The sequence below is a fragment of the Vicugna pacos genome, chromosome 2 (genome assembly GCF_048564905.1).
Source record: "Vicugna pacos chromosome 2, VicPac4, whole genome shotgun sequence".
In the NCBI taxonomy this organism is placed as follows: Eukaryota; Metazoa; Chordata; class Mammalia; order Artiodactyla; family Camelidae; genus Vicugna; species Vicugna pacos.
This window is the reverse complement of record NC_132988.1, coordinates 15,140,987-15,162,252: the sequence shown is the minus strand read 5'-3', so window position 1 is coordinate 15,162,252 and position 21,266 is coordinate 15,140,987. Positions and strand designations below refer to the sequence as shown.

Genomic DNA, 21,266 nt, shown 5'->3' with positions numbered 1-21,266 from the left:
CTTCTATACTGCCTTCTCGAATATGTTGTTCAATTATCCAATGAAATTTTCATAACAGATACTATATTTCTCAGTTCCATAATTTTCATTTGATTATTTTCTTTATAGTTTCCATTTATGGACTGGGATCCTCTGTTATTATAAACACATTTTCTTTAAGTTCTTGAAAATTTATAATAACTGCTTTAGAGCCCTTGTCAGCTAATTCCAACATTTGGGATGTCTTTTTCTTTGCTGTAACCCAAATTTTCCTATTTCTTAACCTGTTTTAATATTTTATTTATTGTGTACTAGCTAAGCATTGTACACTGTAGAGACTGGATTGTGTTACTGTCCTTGAAAGAATGTTGATTTTTTTTTTTTCTAAGTGGTAGCAAGGTTACTGGTTTATCATCTTAAACTGGTGAAGGCTTAGCTTACACCTTTGTTAGGGTGAATCTGTTTGTTTTGTCCTTTGTACTAAGATAAATCTCTTAGTCCTGGGATATAATCTCCACTCCTTAGGTGTTGGCCTTCTAAGATTTCCAGGGAGAGACTGAGGTGTTTACTAAATCCCTGTTAATTTGGCAGGACTTAAACTCCAGTTTCTGTCTCACTGCATGGTGAACAGCAACTAACGACTCTGCCTAGGCTTTAAATTCCATAGGTTTAAGGAGTCTATCTTGGCACCTAAAATAGGAGGTGCTTAATGTTTGTTGTTAAATGCATAAACTATGAAAGACCAAAGGAAATTTTTCTCAACTAGACAATACAAATTTGTTTTTCCTTTTCCTCTAGAAATTGTTCATTTATTCAATTATATTTTCTGAGTATCTACCACATGACAGGGATGGTGCCAAGAGCTCTGAATAGAAGTATTCACAGAATCAACACTCCCTGCTCTCATAGAACTTGACATTTTAGCCAGAGATCCTTCTGGTACAATTTAGTTTATAAAGTATAGCAATGGCTTTGCAATTAAACGACCTACATTTGAATCCAGCTCTGACATCAACTAGCTGAATGATCCAAAGTGAGATATTCAACCTGAGTTCTTCCATCAGTAAAATGGTGATAATAAAAACATATCATTGTGTTGTTGCAGGAGTTAAATGAAAGTATCTGGTACAAGATAAGCACAGAATGAATGCTATTATGCTATTACTAAATTTATTATGAGATTAGCTCTCAGAAAATACTTAATCTTAAGCTGGATATTTATTTATTGGATATTTAAGTAATTGCATTGCATTATTTCATAGTCATATTGGTCTAGATTCATCATATAGGGAAATTCCACAGTACTTGAACCTTATAGTCAGATGTATTTCGGAATTCAGATTTTTTTTTTTTTGAAGTCTAGGAAATTAATATAGCATGTATACTATATAGTATGTAACACTCAAGCAGAGTCTGGGCAGCGTCCTGTCATTAAACATATTGGTATTAATTAGCTATTATAGTTAATGTTAGTATGCGTGCAAACATGAATAGTCATATGAGGTGGAAAAAGTAAAGACTATGAGTAATCATAATCACCTGTCATTTTAAGTCAGGTTTGACAGTAAGAGTTTTGGTGCCACCTTAGGTAACATTAACTTACAGTTTCTGGAGCTTTCCAGTTTTTGGAAGTGTGAATGAGGGATTCAAGTCCTTTTATCACCAGAATTTTTGAGTAATTGAGAGAAGAAATGAAGAGGATGTCAGGTAAGAAAAGGTACCCTATAATATATTAAAATAAATCTGTATTTACTAGAGGATTAGATTTCCAAACTGATTGCTTCTGATCAGATTCAGTCTCCAAGGCTTTTTGCTATTTGCATCTATGTAACTTGGCACAGTGTCTTGCACTGAGTGAGTACTAAAACAATATCTGGTGAAGTCATAAATGAATGTATCACCAGTGAACTAGAAATTACAGGTTTGAAATCTCTCCTTTCCAGAAACTTCACTGTTAACTTTCTACAATCCCTTCTTTTCATCTCATTCTCTAATTTATCTCACAAAATCAGCTGTTTTTCACAAAAGTTTGTCAATAAATTTGCTACACAAAGAAGCAAAGCAATCTTAAGAATCCCTCATAGAGTCACTGAAAGGCATGCTGTACCATAGTGAATTGTAGTTCACAGTTTCTAATAAATAAAATTGCTGAAAACATCTTGCAGTACTGTTTACATTGCTTTTACTAGCTATTGCAAAGTAAACTTACAGCCTGGCCTACTGAATGAGCATTAATACACTCAAAAAATAAGAATTTTTTCCCCTTGCCCTACTAGAATGAAATGGGAAACTTTGAAAAAGATATGTTAAAAACATGAGCTTTCAATAAACTACTCTTCTTTAAACCAGATACTTAAGAAGTCACAATAAAACCAAAAGCAAGCACATTAATTTAAACTTCTGTGCTATTATATAAAAGATACACCTGGGTTGTGGCTTTGATTCGGGCTTGACAGACTGTTGTTCTTTTTTCATGAAGGTTTTCTAGAAAAAGAGAAAGAAGAGTTGACATAGTAGGAAAACAACTTCATCATCTGTAAAATTTTAATTCCATTGATGTTCTGTTACATTATCAAAGGGAGAACTGTTCCATTATAATATATATTATAAGCCTAAACATTTAATAAGTAAGTATATTCAGAGTATGATAACGGACGCTCCTCCACCATCTTTTGGCCCCCAGGAATATAATTCCTACTGATCATTTCAGTGAGCAAATATCCATACACATCTATTATAGATAAGAACTTATTTATTTACTTACTTTTTTGTCCTTTGTCTTACAAAAAGATTTAAGGTAGCTTACAAAAAGTAGAGTACGTATAAAAAAGGAAGAAAAAGAGTATCAGGTTAAAGGGAAAATGTGGACAGAAAAATAATGTCAAGTGTTTTCTGATGTTGCTTAATGTGTTACACAGATTTGGCTCTCAAACTCCTTTGTATCAAAGTGTTATAGACTGAACTGTATTCCTATAAAATTCATGTGCTAAAGCCTTCATCCCCAAATGTGACTATATTTGGAGATAAGGCCTTTCAGGAGGTAATTAATGTTAAATGAGGTCAGAAGTGGGTCATAAGGGTGAGGCCCTAATCCAAGAGGACTGGTGACCTTATAAGAAGATAAAGAGATGCCAGGGGCCCATGTTTACAGAAAAGGCCAAGTGAGGACACAGCAAGAAGCAGCCATCTATAAGACAAGGAGAGAAGCCTCAAGAAAACCAACTCTGCCCCAGAGCTGTAAGAAAATTAATTTCCATCGTGTAAGTCACCCAGTCTACAGTATTTTATTGTGGCAGGCCTGGCAAACTAAAACACAAAGTAACAAAGAAAACACAGTCCTAACATTCACAATATCTATAAGGGAAGCAAACTTATTTTCTGTGAAACATTTCTTCCATGAGTCCTTGAAAAGAACCCTGGTATAATGTCACAGTCAGCTTCAAAAGCATTTCTTAAACAATTACATGAGAGTGTTTAATATGAACTTTTTACATGATCCTTCAATATCAGTCAACAGTAGAAAGAACAACACATGAAGATAATGCTATAAGACTTCAGAATAAGTGGGCCATTGCCCTTCTGGTCATTTGGCGAGATCCAAAGGTTAAACTGATACCTAGAGGCACTGATGGATTGCATATTCAGTTTATAATCTGCTATGACAATTATTTTGCACAAAACAGCTTTTGAAAAAATGGTATCAGATAGGAGGAATTTGAGGTAATCTTGATAACGAGTAAAGGTTAGCGGATTTTGGATTGTTGGTGTTGTCTTCACCTTCAGACTCTAATTCAGTATCAGAAAGTGACTTAGCTATTGATGTGCTCATGATGCCACAAGGAAAATGCTTATTTCAGTTTTGCTTTTTAAATTTTAAATATGTATTTAGCCTATTTGACAAATGAAACTAAGGATGTCTCTTTTATACAATCTCAGGATATATAAAGGGTCAGTGTAAAGACAAAAGGTAGAAGAAATTTGTATTTGTATTGCCAAAATACTCAGTTTTAAGACACAGAGACAATGTTTTTAAATGTTTTAAACAAAACATAAATCTCTCCTTTAGAGTTAAGCTTCATTCTGTCTTATAGTGCTGTCTTACATGAAGCCTGACTTGTATATGTAAATTTGTATTTCATGCCATTTATTTTTTAAGATCAAAGATTAACTTTTTTCTACAGTTATGCTAGAATGCAATAATAACCTTGAGAATTGGTTTGCTTCATCTCTTAAGTGTTTTTTACTTTGAGAACTCCCTGATGTTTTCTTTTTAAAAACAATCATCCTTAAGAATAATACTATACTTATTAAAACTTATGTGCAGCATGTAGGTGATAATAAAACATGAAGCAGTATCAATATTTTAAACACTTCCTTCAATACTGTGTGTCCTGACACATACTCATGGCTACAAAATTACTAATGGCTACAAAAATTATTTTTAACCTATATACTCCATACTTTTGCACAAAACAAAGTGCTTGGCTTGGAACAAATTGTCTTTATGTGATACTAATATTTACACTTCCAACTTAATTTTTTTTAACTGCTTCCTTCTCAGCCAGACTAACTGAGACTGGCATGTTCTCTAGGATGAAGGGTATCAAATGTGAAGGCCACTAAGTAAAAGAGTCTCAAAGAAACATTCTTGAGGATTTGTTTTTACTTAATGTTCTCTGATTTTTTTCCAGTTATTCTCTTGTGACCTCATGCCTTCACAACCTCCACTGTGTCTTTTTCTTCTTATCTAACATAATTAGAAATTGGGAGTTTTGAGGTCATCTTTTTGCAAAGTGAACGGCAGTCATTTTTAAGGGGTCCTGAGTTTTGTTTTTTTTTCCCCTCAGTCTCAGTTTTCTCCATACTTTCATATTAAAATCTCAAGTCCATTCTGCCTTAATGTTTCAATGCCTTTCTCTCTTAAAATTTTTCTTCTTTCCATAGCTGCTACCTACTTCTTTAGACTTCTTCAAGCTCCCAGTCTCTCCATGACAATGCATTTGAAGTGACACATTCAAAATACTTGGCTGAAGATGTAAGTCATCTATTAAATCCTCACATCAAAATTTTCAACAACCTGTGTGGATTTATTTCAAACCTCTTTTCTTTTACCCCATATATTTTCTCAAATCCCACAATTTAACTGGTACCAAGCTTACTTCTGATAATCTGCACAATATTATTACACCTCAAGGTTCTTTTTAGAAGCAGTTGTCTAATATATCAATTCCCTTCTACTTACCAAATCTCATCTGGCATTTTCTTTTTCCTTTAGACAATGCTGCTAATTTGTCTCATAGTTTAATGATTAAATTCTTGCATTGATTAACCATAGATGAAATATGGAAGAAAGTCTTTGACTTTGCATAGTAATGCTGGACATATTTCTATATTACTATTATTAGTGTGAAATTTTGCAATATGTTTGCAATAAAAATGTAGTCTATAGTTGGCATATTACACCTCCAATACTTAACCCAAAAGGTGTTTAAAGGTATTTTCTAAGTAGCAAGAAATTTTCATAGCTATAAATAGCTTCATGACCCTACCAGAAGCATATATAAACACATTATTCAAGGTAAATGAAAGGTTTGTTTAAAAGTAGGTAACTGTGAAGAGAAAAATCACTAACAGCATACACATATACAATTACAAATTACACATGAAAACATGTGAAATAAACTGAAAAGCTTTTTCTGCCAGGCTTGCGTATTAACACTTGTGTTCCCCAGCAAAGATCAGTCATGTCACTAGCACATTCTGTGAAATAGCAGTGAGCGTCCTCCTTGTATTGCTCCTGCTTCTTGTCTAAGAAACGGTTTAAAAAGAAAAATACCAATAACTTGCACGCATGCAGAACCAGAAGACACCCAACACATCATTTTGGAATTTTTCACAAGTAAGTATCTTTACATTGTTGCTTTTGAGAGCTTCTAAGAACACACACAAACCAAAGGAGGGTTTTCAAGCCGTAGAACCACCCCCAGGAAGCTGTGGTAAGCCCAGGAAACCTGTAGTTTTTCAAAATCTTTCCATGGAGCCATAGAAACATCCATTTTGAAGGTGTTCTCAAGTGCTGTATTTCTTCTACATTTCTTAGGAGGAGTGGGGGAGTCCCATAGGTAATGCTGGTCACTCTATAATGGCCATGGCCTCAAAAAGTCATTCAACTTTCAGATTAGGAGAGACCAAAGATGGTGGCCCAACAAAACATGGGTTATTCATTTAACAGTCCCTAGACAAAATTTCTTTAACCTCCAAGGGAAATCAAAACTCTTTGATATGTAGGCATTTAAGGATAACATAGGAGATAATACAAAGACTGAGAGAAGGGGCTGGATAGAGAAGTTTACATCTCAAGGTAAGTCCCTCTGAGGGTTGAAATCTATTTGTAAAAGACATAATAGGGCTGTTATTTCCAGGAGCAAGTTCATAGCAACAAATCACAGTATAATACTATAATAAATTCTAAAAATAAAAATAAAAGATATTTTAAATGCATAGCTGAGTTGAAGAGAAAGTAATGGCATTCCTTTCTAATCAAAAACAAGAAATGTTGAATTTACTGTTGTATGATTTCTGGAGCTTGTCTTTGCCTTGGGAATTGCATGGAAATTTCTGACAACCTGGAGCCTCAGTTTTAATGAGCTCTGTGCCCTGCATCTGGGAGACTAATACTGGAACCCAGAGCATGAAGGAATGTTAAGAGTTGAAACCATGCCTCATAAAACCTGGGTACTGGAAGTGCAATATCTTTAGAGTATAAATCAAGATTTTGAAATTTCCCTGGAGGAAGAAAGAAATAGAAACAGGAAGAGAAAGAGATACCATGAGACTACTTATCTGTCATGACTTTGGCTCTGGGTAGAAAGAGAAAAAAAGACCCTCTGAGGAATTTTTCATGACAAGACCTCATTCATATGGATTTGGGGACTCAATTAGCACTACCTGCAATATCCCAGACCTCCTCTGCAAAATAAAGGCAAAACACTTAGAATAAAGTGGCCCCAGGTTGGTAGTGCTCTAAAGCACCTGGGAAAAGCAAACATCAATCATTTTTAGAAGAATGCAGTTTAAATTCTGGTTTTAAAGAATTCTCACAATAAAATACCAAGAAAAATGAGCTCACAATCAGAAAAGTCATTAAACATAAGAAAATAAACAATCAAGGTATCACAAGAAACAACAAACTACGTTTTCAGAAACTCAAACACTGTAATACTGTAATTAAGATATACAGAATATAAAATAAGAATGAGCTTCCATTATTTGTTTAGAGGAATATATTCAAAGAACCAAAAAATTATCAAACTGACCACGCTGATTTGGAAAATAACAACTAGATGTTGTAAAAAATGAAAAATATAATAAATGAAATAACTGGAAACTCCATTGATAGTAAAAGAAAAGAACAGACACACAAAGAGAATCAATAAACTAAAGGAGAAATCAGAAGAAAAAAAAGACCCAGGATGCAGCAATGAGACACAAAGAGATAGCAAATATGAAAAAGAATAAAAGAGTAACAGAATGATAATTGAATGTGTGAACAAAAAATACTGCAAACCATATCAGTAAACAAAGAATGCAGAAGCCATCAAGTCATCAGCAGCTGCCGCCACCCCCCAGTGAGGACAGGCCTGCAGCCCAGCCTCTGCAGCCACTCACAATGGTGCACTCTGAGGGGACTCAGAATAAGAAAGGACAGGATACTGGCTTTAGATAGCAAGGTGCTTGTCAAAGGAATGAATTCAGTGAGCCCAAATGTTTGCTTCCTCCCATACATAGAAAAGCACTGAATGTTTTAACTCAAGAGACCTGGTTTTTCTTTAGTTAACTAATAATCTTTTATTGTTCCAACTATCTGGTCTTTGTTGTAAAGCTCCTATATATCCTGGCTCCTCCCCTACCTCTCTGGAGCAGTCACTCAGAGCCATCTGAGAGGCTTCATCGGAGACTCGAAGGGGTTTGAGTCCTCCCAAATGTCCCCCAAACAAAACATAACTCTCAACTTTTAGGCTGTGCATTTATTTCAGTTGACAAATGGAAGACTCAGCATATGTCTAAGTAGAGTTTTATAAAAAGTTTTAATTAGAGTTGATAAAGAAAACATGGAAGAAAGACAGCATTTGAAGAGAGAATTGCAGAAATATTTTTTTCTCAGAATGCTCTTAAGACACTGATTTTCATACGTAGGAAGCCCAACAAAAACAAAGCAGAATGAACAAAAAGAAAACCACACTTGGACATCTCATAATAAAACAGTAGAACAACAATGAAAAGAAGTCCTTAAAAGTAGACACAGAACAGAGACAGATTACTCACAAAGGAAAGACAACTGGACAAACACTTGATTTTTCAACAGCAACAGTGGTAGCCAGAAAACGGGAGTGAAAACGTCAAGATTCTGAGAAGGTATTACTGAGGAGGAAAACATAAACACACTATAAATTGAAGTTTTCAGCCAACTGACCCTTACTGAAGATACTTCTAAAGATGTAGTTCAAGAAGGAATATCATATAGATCTGTGGTGCTGCATATAAGAGCAGGTAAAAAAAAATTAGTAAGCATGTAGGTAAAACTAAACAAACAAGGAAGTATAAACAAAATAATTATTTCAATTTGGGAAGTTAAAAATGGTAAAATTAATAAAAGAGAACTAAACTCTAGTAGTTAAGGCAATTTAAGATTTCTATATGAGGCGGGGAAAAGACAAAAATAGTTTAAGTTAAAGGTATATATTAAAATCAGTAGGTTAGCCACTTATAAAGACTAAACATAAATGCCAAACAAGAACATAAATGCCAAATGAGTACAAGGAAAACTAGTACAATGCCAAACTATCACAAGGAAAAATGGAACAAGAGGGGAAAATGTATCAATCAGTTTCCAAAAACGACAAAGAAGCAAAAGAAAACAAGGACAAAACGGAAAGAACAAATAGCACAAAATAGAAGGGTATGTGAACCAAAATACTGCAATGTGAATGAAAATACTGCAACCCTATCAGTAAACAAAGAATGCTGAAGCCATCAAGTCATCAGCAGCTGCCGCCACTCCCTAGTGAGGACAGGCCTGCAGCCCAGCCTCTGCAGCCACTCACAATGGTGCCCGTTGAGGGGACTCAGAATAAGAAAGGACAGGATACTGGCCCTAGATAGCTGGGTGCTTGTCAAAGGAATGAATTCAGTGAGCCCAAATGTTTGTTTCCTCCCATACAAAGAAAAGTGCTAAATTCTTTAACTTGAGATGCCTGTTTTTCTTTAGATAACAAGCAATCTTTTATTGTTCCAACTACCTGGTCTTTGTTGTAAAGCTCCTATATATCCTAGCTCCTCCCATGCCTCTTTGAAGCAGTCCCTCAGAGCAATCTGAGAGGCTATCATCCCAGCTGAAGTCCTCCCGCCAAATAAAATAAAACTCTTAACTTTTAGGCTGTGCATTTTTTCAGTCGACAGGTATAAAGGCATCCAAACACATTTTTAAAAACACAACGATACGGTGTTCACAAAGAAGAAATAATAGTGGCTTAGAAATATGTTTAAAAAATTATCAGCCTTATTTGTTACTAGGAAAATGTAAATTTAAAGCACAAAGAACTATTTCATACCTTACAAATTGGCAAATGTTAAAATTTTGACATAATAAGTGTTGCCAAGCACATGAAGCAATGGGGACTCGTAAACTGATGGGGGAGTGGAAAACTGTGAACATACACTCACTGCCCAGCACAGCTATTCTACTCCAGGCCACTTGTGGCTAGAGGCAATCAATTATTCAGATAGTTAATAATCAATTACTGAGTTCCTCCTGCCCAGGCAGGTCCTGCCCACCTGCCTTCCAGGCTGAAGGGATCAATATTCTGCCATCTATATAACCCATTCTCGATGCAATAGGATGCAGGTTCATATTGACGTTGAGAGTTCTTACCCTAGAGAAACTCTTGCACCTAAAACTTGCAAAGGAATGTAGCAGAATTGTTCATGATAGGAAATAACTTTTTAAAAGGCCAGGTATCTCTCAGCAATAGACAGGATAATTAAACTGTAGTGTAATTATTCAACGGGATGTTACGCATCCATGAAAATGAATGAACCATGGGGAGTACATCAACATTTTGAAGACTGATGGATCTCCCAAAAATACATCATTGGGCAAAAAGAGAGAAAAGACATTATAATTCCATACACATAAAGTTAAAAACAAGTAAAAGTAAGCAAAATACTAATTAGAGATATATGTACTGCTAAAGTGGTAAAGAAAAGTAGAGGAAAAATTAACATAAAATTAAGGAGACCGGTTTCTTCAGGATATGAAGGGAAGGAAAAGACACAGAGTTCTGCTCCCTAAGTTTTGTAAGTATTTGTTTCAGTATTATTCTTTAAGACATACAGAGATATAAATAGATATGTATGTGAATAATTATACTGTTTTGTATAATATATAAAACAACAGAAATTTTAAAAATAACATGGTAGAAAAATTTCTTAAGCTTAGGATGAGTGTCTGTCCCTCAAGAAAGAAAAGAATGAAAAGATCTTGGGAATCATAGGTTTCCCAGGTGTATCAAAACTTCCTAGGAGGTTACATGGCTCCAAATCTCTCCTGTGGTTTGTGTGTGTTCCTGGAAACGAAAATTCAAGAATGCCAAGCAGTAGAACAGCTGCTGCCAGGGGTGAGTTGTTTCATTCTGAAGTTTTAAACTGTACGAATCTATAAATACAAATGATTGATTTTTTTATCAGCTGGAGTTAAAAGGAAGTGAGTTTCTATTTTATAATTTGGGGGCATTTTAATGTGCTTGTGTTCTTATTGATGTTGAAATTGATGCTTAAACAAATAAAGGTGCTTATTTGATTTTGAATATGTTTCCCCCTTTGGATTTAAAGTACTCTGCCACGTAGTTAATTTATTACTAAACAATTCAGTTGTAAACTGAATAGTATTTTAAAATTTTGAATTCAATCCTTTTGTGTATTTGAAAATTATTTAACTGCAAAACACTGTGAATGGTGAGTTTGGTTATCATGATGAGATTTATGTACTGTGTGGTAGATCTGGAACTTCATCACAGAACGAATAAATTGTTATAATTAATAATTAGAACCTACTATGTGCTTCATGCACATTTTCTTCAATCTTCACCAAGACTTTGCAGAATAGATACTGTAATAACCACTTTTCCTTAGGAAGTTGAGAAGTTTAATATCTTTACCTTGATTACACAATAGGAGGTGACTGGGATTCAGACTCACTACACTATTCAGAAGGTGAAATTAGTGATACAGGGAAAAGAAATTTATGAAATTTATGAAAATAGTCAGAATACAATAAACAAAGACGGCATTAGAGTATACATGAGATTTTTAGTGCTTGGCACTCAGCAATTGTGTTTTCCACTCTTAGAAAACAGCCAGTGATTTTGTAGGGAGTCAGTAGGACTTAATCATAATGGGATATAGAACTGCCAATCAAATGCATGTGGTCAAAGGCTGCCCCAGCCCCCCAGCTGCAATTTGATTGACTACCTCCTCTTGTTTGGAGGACTTTTATGGGGAATTACATAAACCAGTGCTTCTCAAACTACATGTGCTTATAAATCACTAAAATCAGATTTCTAGAGATTCATGATATACTTGGATGATATATCAGCTTATTGAAATTGTCTGGATTAATTTATCTGGGTGAAAGCTCTATTATAAAAATATCTGGCATATTTTCCCAGGCCAATTTTGACATTCACTGTAGTCCTGTTTCATTATTTGAGAATGTGTTTCTGATATCTTTGATTGGTTATAATCTCACTCTTCAACTTTTACAAGAAAATGCATTCCTATCCCACCACATTACTCTAAATTCAACATAAAATATCTGCATTTTAGCTACTTGTCAAGAAAAAGATTACATCATATAGTCAATACTTATCAAAAGCTCACTTAAAAGGCAAAATACTATGGGGAATTGTCTAAAACAGTGTTTCTCAAACCTTAATATGATTATAAATCACTGCTGCCCTTATTCAAATACAGATTCAGGTTCCATAGGTTTGTGGTGGGGTCCTGAGATTCTACATTTTTAACAAATTCCTGGATGATAACAATGCTGGTGATCTGAGGAGCAGGAAGGGCCTAAGGCACATTCCCCCACTCCACAAGATACCCTAAAATCTACCTCTGATTTAAATTAAACCTGCAGATAATTATCTAACTTTAGCTAGTTGTTGATTTGTTTTTACTATGTGTACTTTTGTTTCTGAGGTAGGAGAAGTAGTGAAAATCTATGTGAAAATTCCAAACCAACACTTCGTTGACAGACAATTTAACAATATTTATTAAAATACAAAGCAAAAGGAGGAGGAGGGCACACCAACAATTCCATTACCAGGAATATGTCACAAGGAAATTAAAATTATGCACAAACATTCAAACATAAATATAGTGCACTGCATCCCATTAAAGCATTATTCAATGCCAAAATAACCAAAAATGCATTATACCCATATACTGCTAAAATTGATTTAATATTAAAGAAAATAAATCAATGAATAAGAAAAGATGTTCAGAATGTACTTTTGAATGAAAAAATAAGGTAATCAAACATTGTTGTTATAATAAGTATGGTTGATTTTCTCATTTTGGGCTTTTTATATAAAGCATAAAATATAAAAATTATTTTAACACATGGTAAAAGACAACTGTTAAAAGGCTTTACAGGATGCTCATAAATATGTAGTAACAGCATAGAGAGAATAAAGAAAGAAGAATACAAAGATCTAAAATAATTTGAGGTTAAAAGCTGTCCTATGTGGTTCAAGAATAAACCTGGAATCAGATTAGGAATCAATCACTGAAGACAGCATCCTAAAATAGCCTTTTGTGACTGACAGAATCTTCACCATCTGTTAATTTCCTAATGCAACAACTGAATGGGAGTGTGTGGCCTCCTGATTACTACCAACCAGGTGTCACCATCTGCAACCTAGTCTTCAATACCAGGATCTCCTACAAGTCAGAGTTTTGCGTTTGTGCCCCTGGGATGGATTTGGTCCCTTCCAACTAGCCAGTGAAGCCAGCCCTGCCTGTAGTCTCAAAGGAGTCTTCTAATGAGGGATGTTGGAGGAGGTTAGAAAAAAGAAAAGGAGAACCCACAGGAAAACGACTTGATAAAATGAGAATGGCCCAGGTTCCAGAGAAGAGGAACGGGCCAAGTCCATTTCAAGACAAAGAATTAAGGCCTGTACAATTTTGATCAATACAGGAAAAAAAAAACAATTACAGCATGACTTTTCTTTTTTTCTTTTGCCTCTTTCTAATAATATTATCATGGTGGTATTTTTCACTGCCTTGGGACCTTGGGCCTCTCATGCGTTCCATTTAGAGGAAATGTCATGCAGCCCATTTTAAATGTATTCAGCAAATATTTTCTAAACTTCTAGTTTATCATAGAAACCATTCTAGGCACTGGGGTTGCACTGGTGATCTAAAATGTCTTCAGCCTTGTGGAGTCTACGTTTTAGTGAGGAAGGCCAGGAATAAGCCAATAAAGAGATTCATGATGTACTGTCAGGTTGGAATACATTGTGAGTTGAAAAACAAAAGAAGTGGTGCTCTTCTAGAGGTGGGGTTCAGGGAAGAACTCTCACAGGAGTTAGCATCTGTCAGAGATATACAATTACATCTGCCTGATTCTGCCACTGGGAATCATATAAACGTGGACATTCTGTTTTAATTCCAGGAAATCTTGCACCAAGTATCAAGAAATATGAATATATTTTCCTTATGGAACTAGTAATATGCATTGTTGTCAACCTTAAAAATAAAGCAGCCAGTTATTTTTACCAGCAAAATGGGTTTATTCAGGAATAGAAGAGAATTGCCAAGACAGATAAGCTATGGTGAATCACAGGCAAGTCTGGAGAACAAAGGAAAGCGCTTGTGCTTTGAGTAGGTTTTAGAAGGAAATTGGCAAGGGTTGTTTTGAACAAAAGTTCATTGCAGAAGAGCAAGAGTTGGAAGTTTTAGAGTTTCTCACCTAAAGGGGTGATTAGAGTTTTGTTGCTGGGGTAGGGAGAGATCTTCCTTCTTTTCCTGAAAAGCAGGTGATATAATTGCCCTATGATTAATGTCCTCCTTCATCAAAATAATTCTTATCTTCCATCTTCCTGCTGGTTATGCAAGTGCAAAGAGTGGTATGTATGTGAGAGCTCTCCCCTTGGGCTTCCCGGTTCCATTTTAAGTAAGGTTTCCTTTATTAGCACACAATGTGTCTGTACTGTGTGTGTTTGTGTCTGTTTCTGTCCTTATCTCTTTATTTCCTCCATCGCCTTTACCTCTACAGCGACCACTACTATTATTATTGCTACTACTATCACTACTACAGGTCTTTGAGTCCTACTTGTAACTCAGAAATCCAAAAACCTTTACCAAAAAAACCAACAAACTTTTCATAACACATACGGAAGCAAATTTAACTTATCTGACCTTTGGTTGCAAAACCTGACCAGATCCAACCAACAAAAGGCCTATATAACGGCCTTGATCTCCCACTTAATGAGAATATCCTTATGCTTTACTGTAAAATGTTTCAGTGGTTTGATTACAGGCTTGACTGTAGATCCACTTATCTTCTTACCTTTCTAAAGATTGAAATATTCTGATTCCCAAATACACCTGGTCCCAAGAGTTTCTAATAAAGATCATGCTTCTGCACAACTAGCACAAGATACAACCATCACCACGGCTGTCACTTATACTAAAATCTTTTGTCTTCAAGTATCTATATTGGTTATGCCAATTCCTTCTAACATCTCATTAGCCTAACGGTGTACAGCTGAACAGAAAATTTTGCACCTAATCCATCTATTATTTAATGAACACACTTGACTTCTCAGAAATTTTTTTCTGATCATTTAAAAACACATTATAGCAAGTCTGAAGTCAATGCAATATTAACAGCCATAGCAATATCCAGAGCCTGTGGACATAACCCCAGATACCAGCGCTTTCTGCATCTACTGGTACTCTCTTTGTCTACTTATCATTACTACTGAAGTCTTCATTCATATTCAACATCCATGTCTGGTGCATTTTGTTTGATGAAAACAAGCTAATTAGTGCTGAACCTTTCCTAGTTCATAAATTTATTCCTAGGAACATTAAAAGGAAGTCAAGTGAGACATGTTCAGTAACAGATGTTTGCCTTTTTTGGCTGCCTTTTTACAGTTTGTTCTCTTTCATTACTTTTTAAGAAATTTAGTTAATGTTCCCTTTCGTAGAGAACAAGTGTACCTAGCTTCCCAGGAGGGTGGGGGTGGGGGGGTTCCCCAGGGCAGGCACAGTCTGTTCACTCCCTTAACCTAATATCTGCTCCAATGTTCTCTCCATCCAGCTTTTCATTCTTTCATCCAGGTTTCGGTAACAATCACACTCCAGCTCATCTCAGAAAGAATGCACATGTTGACTGGAGACTGTAAAACTAGAACTATGGTGGGCACTATTACTAAAGCTCGTGGGCCTAATGCCCCTCAACACCTTTCCCACACAACTGTATCTCAGAATAAAGGGTCAATATGATTGAGAGAATTTGACTGAATCGTTTGGCTTCTGCAGTAAAGAAAGATTTTGAAGTGGCTTCCCAAAGTAAAAATCCAATGGTCTTTTATAATAAAAGAAATGAGAAGTGTAGATCATGATTTTTCTCTATATAATCAAATTGATTCAAAAATACACATTTAAAATTATCCTATTTACTTATCTGACTTTTCATTTTGAATCCTATTTAGTGTGAGGGCTATTGTGATGTGGTTTAAATGGTGGTACACCAGTAAATCTAAGTAACATTACAATCCAAATCTTGCATTCACCAAGAGTGCTTCCTTTTAAAACTTTGTGAGAATATATATGTGTGTATATATATATATATATACACATATATATATATATACACACATATACATACACACACATACAGAAGTCTTGAGCAGTTTACTGTGACATAGATCTTAACCTATTTATTGCTAAAGGAATTTTGCATAGAGTAAAAAGTACTTAACTAGGACAACACTAGAAATTTCTATTTAGAAGGAAAAATTCAATAAAATAAAATAAGTAATTATTATAAAAATACTAGGGACCATATAAAATACATGATATAAAACTATCAGGCCCAGATAATACTGTTGCAAGGCAATAAATTGTTGAAATGTGACATTTTGACTACAACTATATACATTAAAAATAATTACTAAATATATCAAAATAAATACCTACATCATTCAAAATTTTATATTTCATAGGAAAACAAATATGTATTTCAAAATTAAAATGTGAAAGCTGAAGATAATATGTAGTATTAGACATCACACTTCTTGTAATAGGATCAAAACAATAAATAAAAAAACTAGGTAAAAGTAACTTCTGGAATGCTACTCAAAATGTCAAAAAATCACAGTCATTTAGTTAACTCAAGGCTTAAACTAATTCTCAGACTACTATAGGATTTTCAAAATGTAATTTCATTGGTATCCAAAATGATCTTTAAAAATTTAGGAAATCATTTGAATAAACAGAAAATTTCAAATTGATAGCCATAATGATTTGTGTTAATGCTTAGAAATATCAGAAAATCAAATCAGATAACCTTTTTTTATCAAATGCAGCCCACAAGAGGAGAAAATCGTGAGTATGAAAACAATTACAACACCTTCTCAAATGTTGTGCAGGAGGGAAGGAAAAGAGCAGAGAGAAGAAATTGTGATGTGGGAGAAAAATGAGCAAAGATATTCTATGAATTAAAAGTTAATTTACTATTTTTTATTATGTGATAAAACATTTCAAGTGTATGCCTACAGTCTTCTGACAGTACAATAAAGCATTACAAAAAGGTGTCTAAATTTCCAAGTTAAAAGAAGAATATCCTCTTAGACTCATACAGCTTTCTTTTACCAAAATGGCTCAAGAAAATTCTCCAGAAAAAAGTGATAAGAAGTTTCATTAAAATCTAGTCAACCCATTCCACGGTCAAAATTAAGCTTCTATAAAGAATGTTACATACAAAATTTCTTTTTCATTTCTAAAAAATATGTTTCTACAAAACTAATTTTTTCTGATTTTGTTTATCAAATGAATCTGTAAGTATGTTAAAAAAAATATGACCACTGACTCTTGGTTTCTCCTCTCATATGGGACTTGTTCTCCTTGGGAGAAGGGAGGTCTAAATGCCCAGAGGACTCACAGTATGTTCTCTGAAACATAAAACAATTTATAATGCAACCAGTTATTACACCAAATTCTGCTTGCTTGTAATCCCTTACTTCCTAGTGTCAAGGTTAGGCAAATTCTTTTCATCCAGAATTAAGAAAATAAAGTGATCAAATGTTTTCCAACAAGGCACTTCATGATGATGGGGCTTTGCTAAAATCTTGTTTCTGCTCTTGCCACCTTCCTCTTGAATGCCACATTTCTGCCACACTGAACTTCCCTCACTTCCTTGAAATGCGCCTGCCCTCCCACGGGGACAACCCCAGCTAGGTTCTTTCTCCTCTGCTCCTCTCTCCCTGAATTCTGTCACCACCTTGACGAGTATGGGAGCACACATGCTTGGGCACTCCCTTGCTTGTCATCTCACCCTCAACCTAGGGTGTCACCAGATGGCAGAGGTACTGTCAGGGAACTTCCTGACCCCCAGAGCCACTGCAACATAGCCATGAAAGCCACTCGCTGAGAAGAGTTTTGCCTTACTGATAACTAATGTGTAAAAGTTACTTCACCCTCTCCTGTGTTTCCAAATATAGCTAGAAATTAACTTCTTACACATATTTCTGTTAATATTTGTTTTTATCCTAGCTTTTTAAAGAGCACTATTGATAAATACATTTATTTTTGCATCTCACAATTTTGATAAATACTGGAGTTGTTTTCCACACCTACAGTCCATCAGGTTGAGGATTTCAAGATTGCTTCATACACTGTCATAAAGTTAGTGAACCTTGTAAAGAGGAGTTATGAAGTGAAATTGCAGCAACAAAGTTGGAGATGGTGGTCTTTCCTATATATGCCATTGCAATGTAATATCACATTTTTATGTTACACAAGAGATTATATTCACAGGTGCTCACTTAGTTTGGATAAATATTATCTTTCAAGATAATTAAGGCTATAAGGTACTTCGGAGACCACAAAAAGTAGCATTAGTTACTTATTCTTCAGGATGCAGTTTCTTTAACTTCATGTAAAGAAGTTTTAGGGGGCCATATGCCATTGTTTACAATAACTGGGAATTCTAATACAATAAGTCTGCAGTTGCAGAAATGAAACATTAAAATTAAAGACATACAGCATTATTGTATTATCATTTAATTAGAACTAAAAACATATAAGGATATAAAATACTTTAAAAAGAAAAACACTTCAGGCTTAAAAGGGATAGTGTTCTTTTAGCTTAAAGAAAGCAATCCACAATGACTTTCTTATTTGAGTGAATTAAAATTTTGATGTGTAGCTAAGCTATACAGAGTGTTTTGAAAGTAGAATGTGTTATAGTTTTCTCTCCTCCTACAAAATCAAAGACAAGGTTATCTGTGCCCTGTCTTCTCTTCTTTCAACAATGCAAGCTTCTTTCTACATCCTCAGTTTTCCTAGTTACTTTTTGTCTTTTGGACCTGACTGAACAAATTCACATCAAGATTACTTAACACTTCACACCCACTAGGATGGCTATTATCAAGAAAACAGAAAATGTAGTAAGTGTTGATGGAAATGTGGAGAAACTGGAACACTTGTGCATTGCTAGTGGGAATGTAAAATGGTGCAGTCACTGTGCAAAATAATACGGCGATTCCTCAAAGTATTAAACGTAGGAATCAATATAGTTCAGCAATTCCACTTCCGGGTATATATCCAAAAGAAGGGACTCAAACAATACTTATACACTCATGTTTACAGTGGCATTATTCACAATAATCCAAACGGTGAAAGCAGTCTAAGTGTCCCCCAACAGATGAACAGATAAATAATATATATATATATACACACAAGAGAATATTATTCAGCCGTTTGTAAAAAAAAAAACTCTAACACATGCTACAACATGGATGAACCTTGAAGACATTATGCAAAATGAGATGAGCCAGTCACAAAAGAGAAAGCAGAATACTTGTTGCCAAGGGATAAGGGGAGGCAAGAACAGGGAACTAGTATTTAATGGGTACAGAGTTTTAGTTTGGAAAGATGAAAAGATCCTGGAGATGGATGGTGGTAATGGTTACACAGCAATGTGGGTGTACTTAATGCCACCAAACAGTACACTTAAAAATGTTAAAACGTGTGGTAAGTGTATTTTTAGTCTTTTGAGGAATTTCCATACACCAGAAATTGACACAACACTGCAAACTAACTATACTTCAATAAATAAAATATATATATATATATATATATATGGAAAAAAGTTAAAATGGTAAATTTTGTTATGTATATTTTACCATGATTAAAAAACGGGAAAAAAAAGATTACTTAAAACTTTGTGATCCTTTTTAGGACTGTTATTATTTTAAAGAATAAACAAAAGCAGAATCCTTACTGAAAAAAAATCAGACTTTCAATGGTAAAAATTAAAGATGCAGTGAGCTGCAGGAAAGGGATTTGAAGGTTTGACCTTACCCCCTCTTATCCATTTACCTCCCCCAACATAGTTGGCTTGCAAGAGTAAGATAAAAGCCTTAACTGGACTGATGCAAAAGGCCTATTAATGCTTACCCAGTCTCCACTCTAGTCCACCCCAAGCTCTTTAGACAAGTACACATACCCAAAATACCATCTACTATGTCAACCATGTTTAGAAGTCTTTTGTACTAATTTCCCAGTCGGCAATGAATAAACACTCCTAGTCTTGTATTTAGAGCTATTCACAGTCACGTCTACTCTTGCCAGATTAATCCCAAAAGAATATGTTTAAATGTACTTCACATAGCTAGAAGCAACGTCTACGTTATTAGTGTAAAACAGGGTAGAGCTGGAAGGCTTAGAAGCAGTAGTTCATTTATTCACTTTTACTGGAAGATAATGAAACAGCCTTCTATGGGTGTCACTTGTTATAGACATGTATGAATTAGAAATACACATCCCATTAGCTGGAAGTAACTGTCTATTCTGTGATTAACTAATATGTTCTGAAAATAACAGATTACAAAAACTGTTCAAATTTCAAAAAACATAACACAATTTCCTAGTCTAAATCCATCTAAATTTCCTTAATAATATTCATATAATGTCCTTATCTAAACAGGGTGGTAATGATTTAGTATGTTCACTCAGAAAGAATTTAGCAGCATAAGTCAAATAAGACATAATTCAGAAGTTTCATTTACAGGAAAAATATAAAAACTCAGTATTTTTTAAAATAGTAGATAACAAACTATTCAATAGGAAAAATAATTATCAGCTGTCTAATAGTGCTATGGACTGAACTGTGTCTCCTCATAATTCATATGTTGAATCTCTAAGCCTCAATGTGACTATATTTGGAGATACGACCTTTAAAGAGGTAATCAGGTTAAATGAGGCCATAAGGGTAGGGCACTAATCCAGTATGACTAGTGTCCTCGTAAGAAGAGAGAGACACTAGAAACACATACACAGGAAAGGCCATGTAAGGGCAGAGCAAGAAGGCAGCTATCTGACAGTAAGGAGAGAGAGGCTCCAGGAGAAACCAGTCCTGCAGGCACTTTGGTCTTGGACTTCCAGCCTTCAGGACTTTGAGAAAGAAATTTCTGTTGTTTAAGCCACTCAGTCTATGGTATTTTGTTATGGCAGCCAAAGCACACTAATACAAATGACAAGTCAAAAAGAAAAATAATCAACGATAGGAAAAGAGGGAAAAAGACAAAGGATGAGACGGAGACATTCACACACAGAACATAACATATGGGAGGTGTAAGAAACCCAGACATATATACAGACACTGTGAGACCTAATGTTGTAAAACAGCATTTTGAAGCCTTTTAAAAACTGCTGCTAAAGATTTCAGAATCACATGAGTTTCTTCTACTATTCACATAGTGACATCTTAGGACTTGCCCTGATGAGTTGGTGAACTTAAAGTGAAGTTCCAATTCTATTTTCAAGTCACAGATTCCCATGTCCAAGATTATTCTAACTCAAAAAACCATTAGTATGTGGTCATAAAATTGTCCTTGGAGTTTTAAGTCCTCCAAGTGCCACACCCCTAACAAACATCTTGGTTCTCCATTGGTCTCCACTATCTTTTCTTGATAGTCTAGGTACCATTACAA

The 21,266-nt window shown here is 34.9% G+C and overlaps 1 protein-coding gene across 19 annotated transcripts in view; it reads right to left on the bottom strand.

Moving 5' to 3' along the window:
• Positions 1-21,266, bottom strand: part of IQCM (IQ motif containing M) — a 480,596-nt gene that overhangs the window by 219,331 nt on the left and 239,999 nt on the right. For 18 of the 19 annotated variants that reach the window (XR_012079786.1, XR_012079787.1, XM_072975871.1 and 15 more), the window contains one exon: positions 2,405-2,463. Coding sequence is in view for 17 of the 19 variants with exons in the window: in XM_072975871.1 (XP_072831972.1) it covers positions 2,405-2,463 (59 nt within the window). In the remaining 2 variants the exon portion in view is untranslated. Of the gene's footprint in view, positions 1-1,582; positions 1,633-2,404; positions 2,464-21,266 lie in introns of all 19 variants that reach the window. The other variant, XM_072975897.1, reaches the window with a different exon arrangement.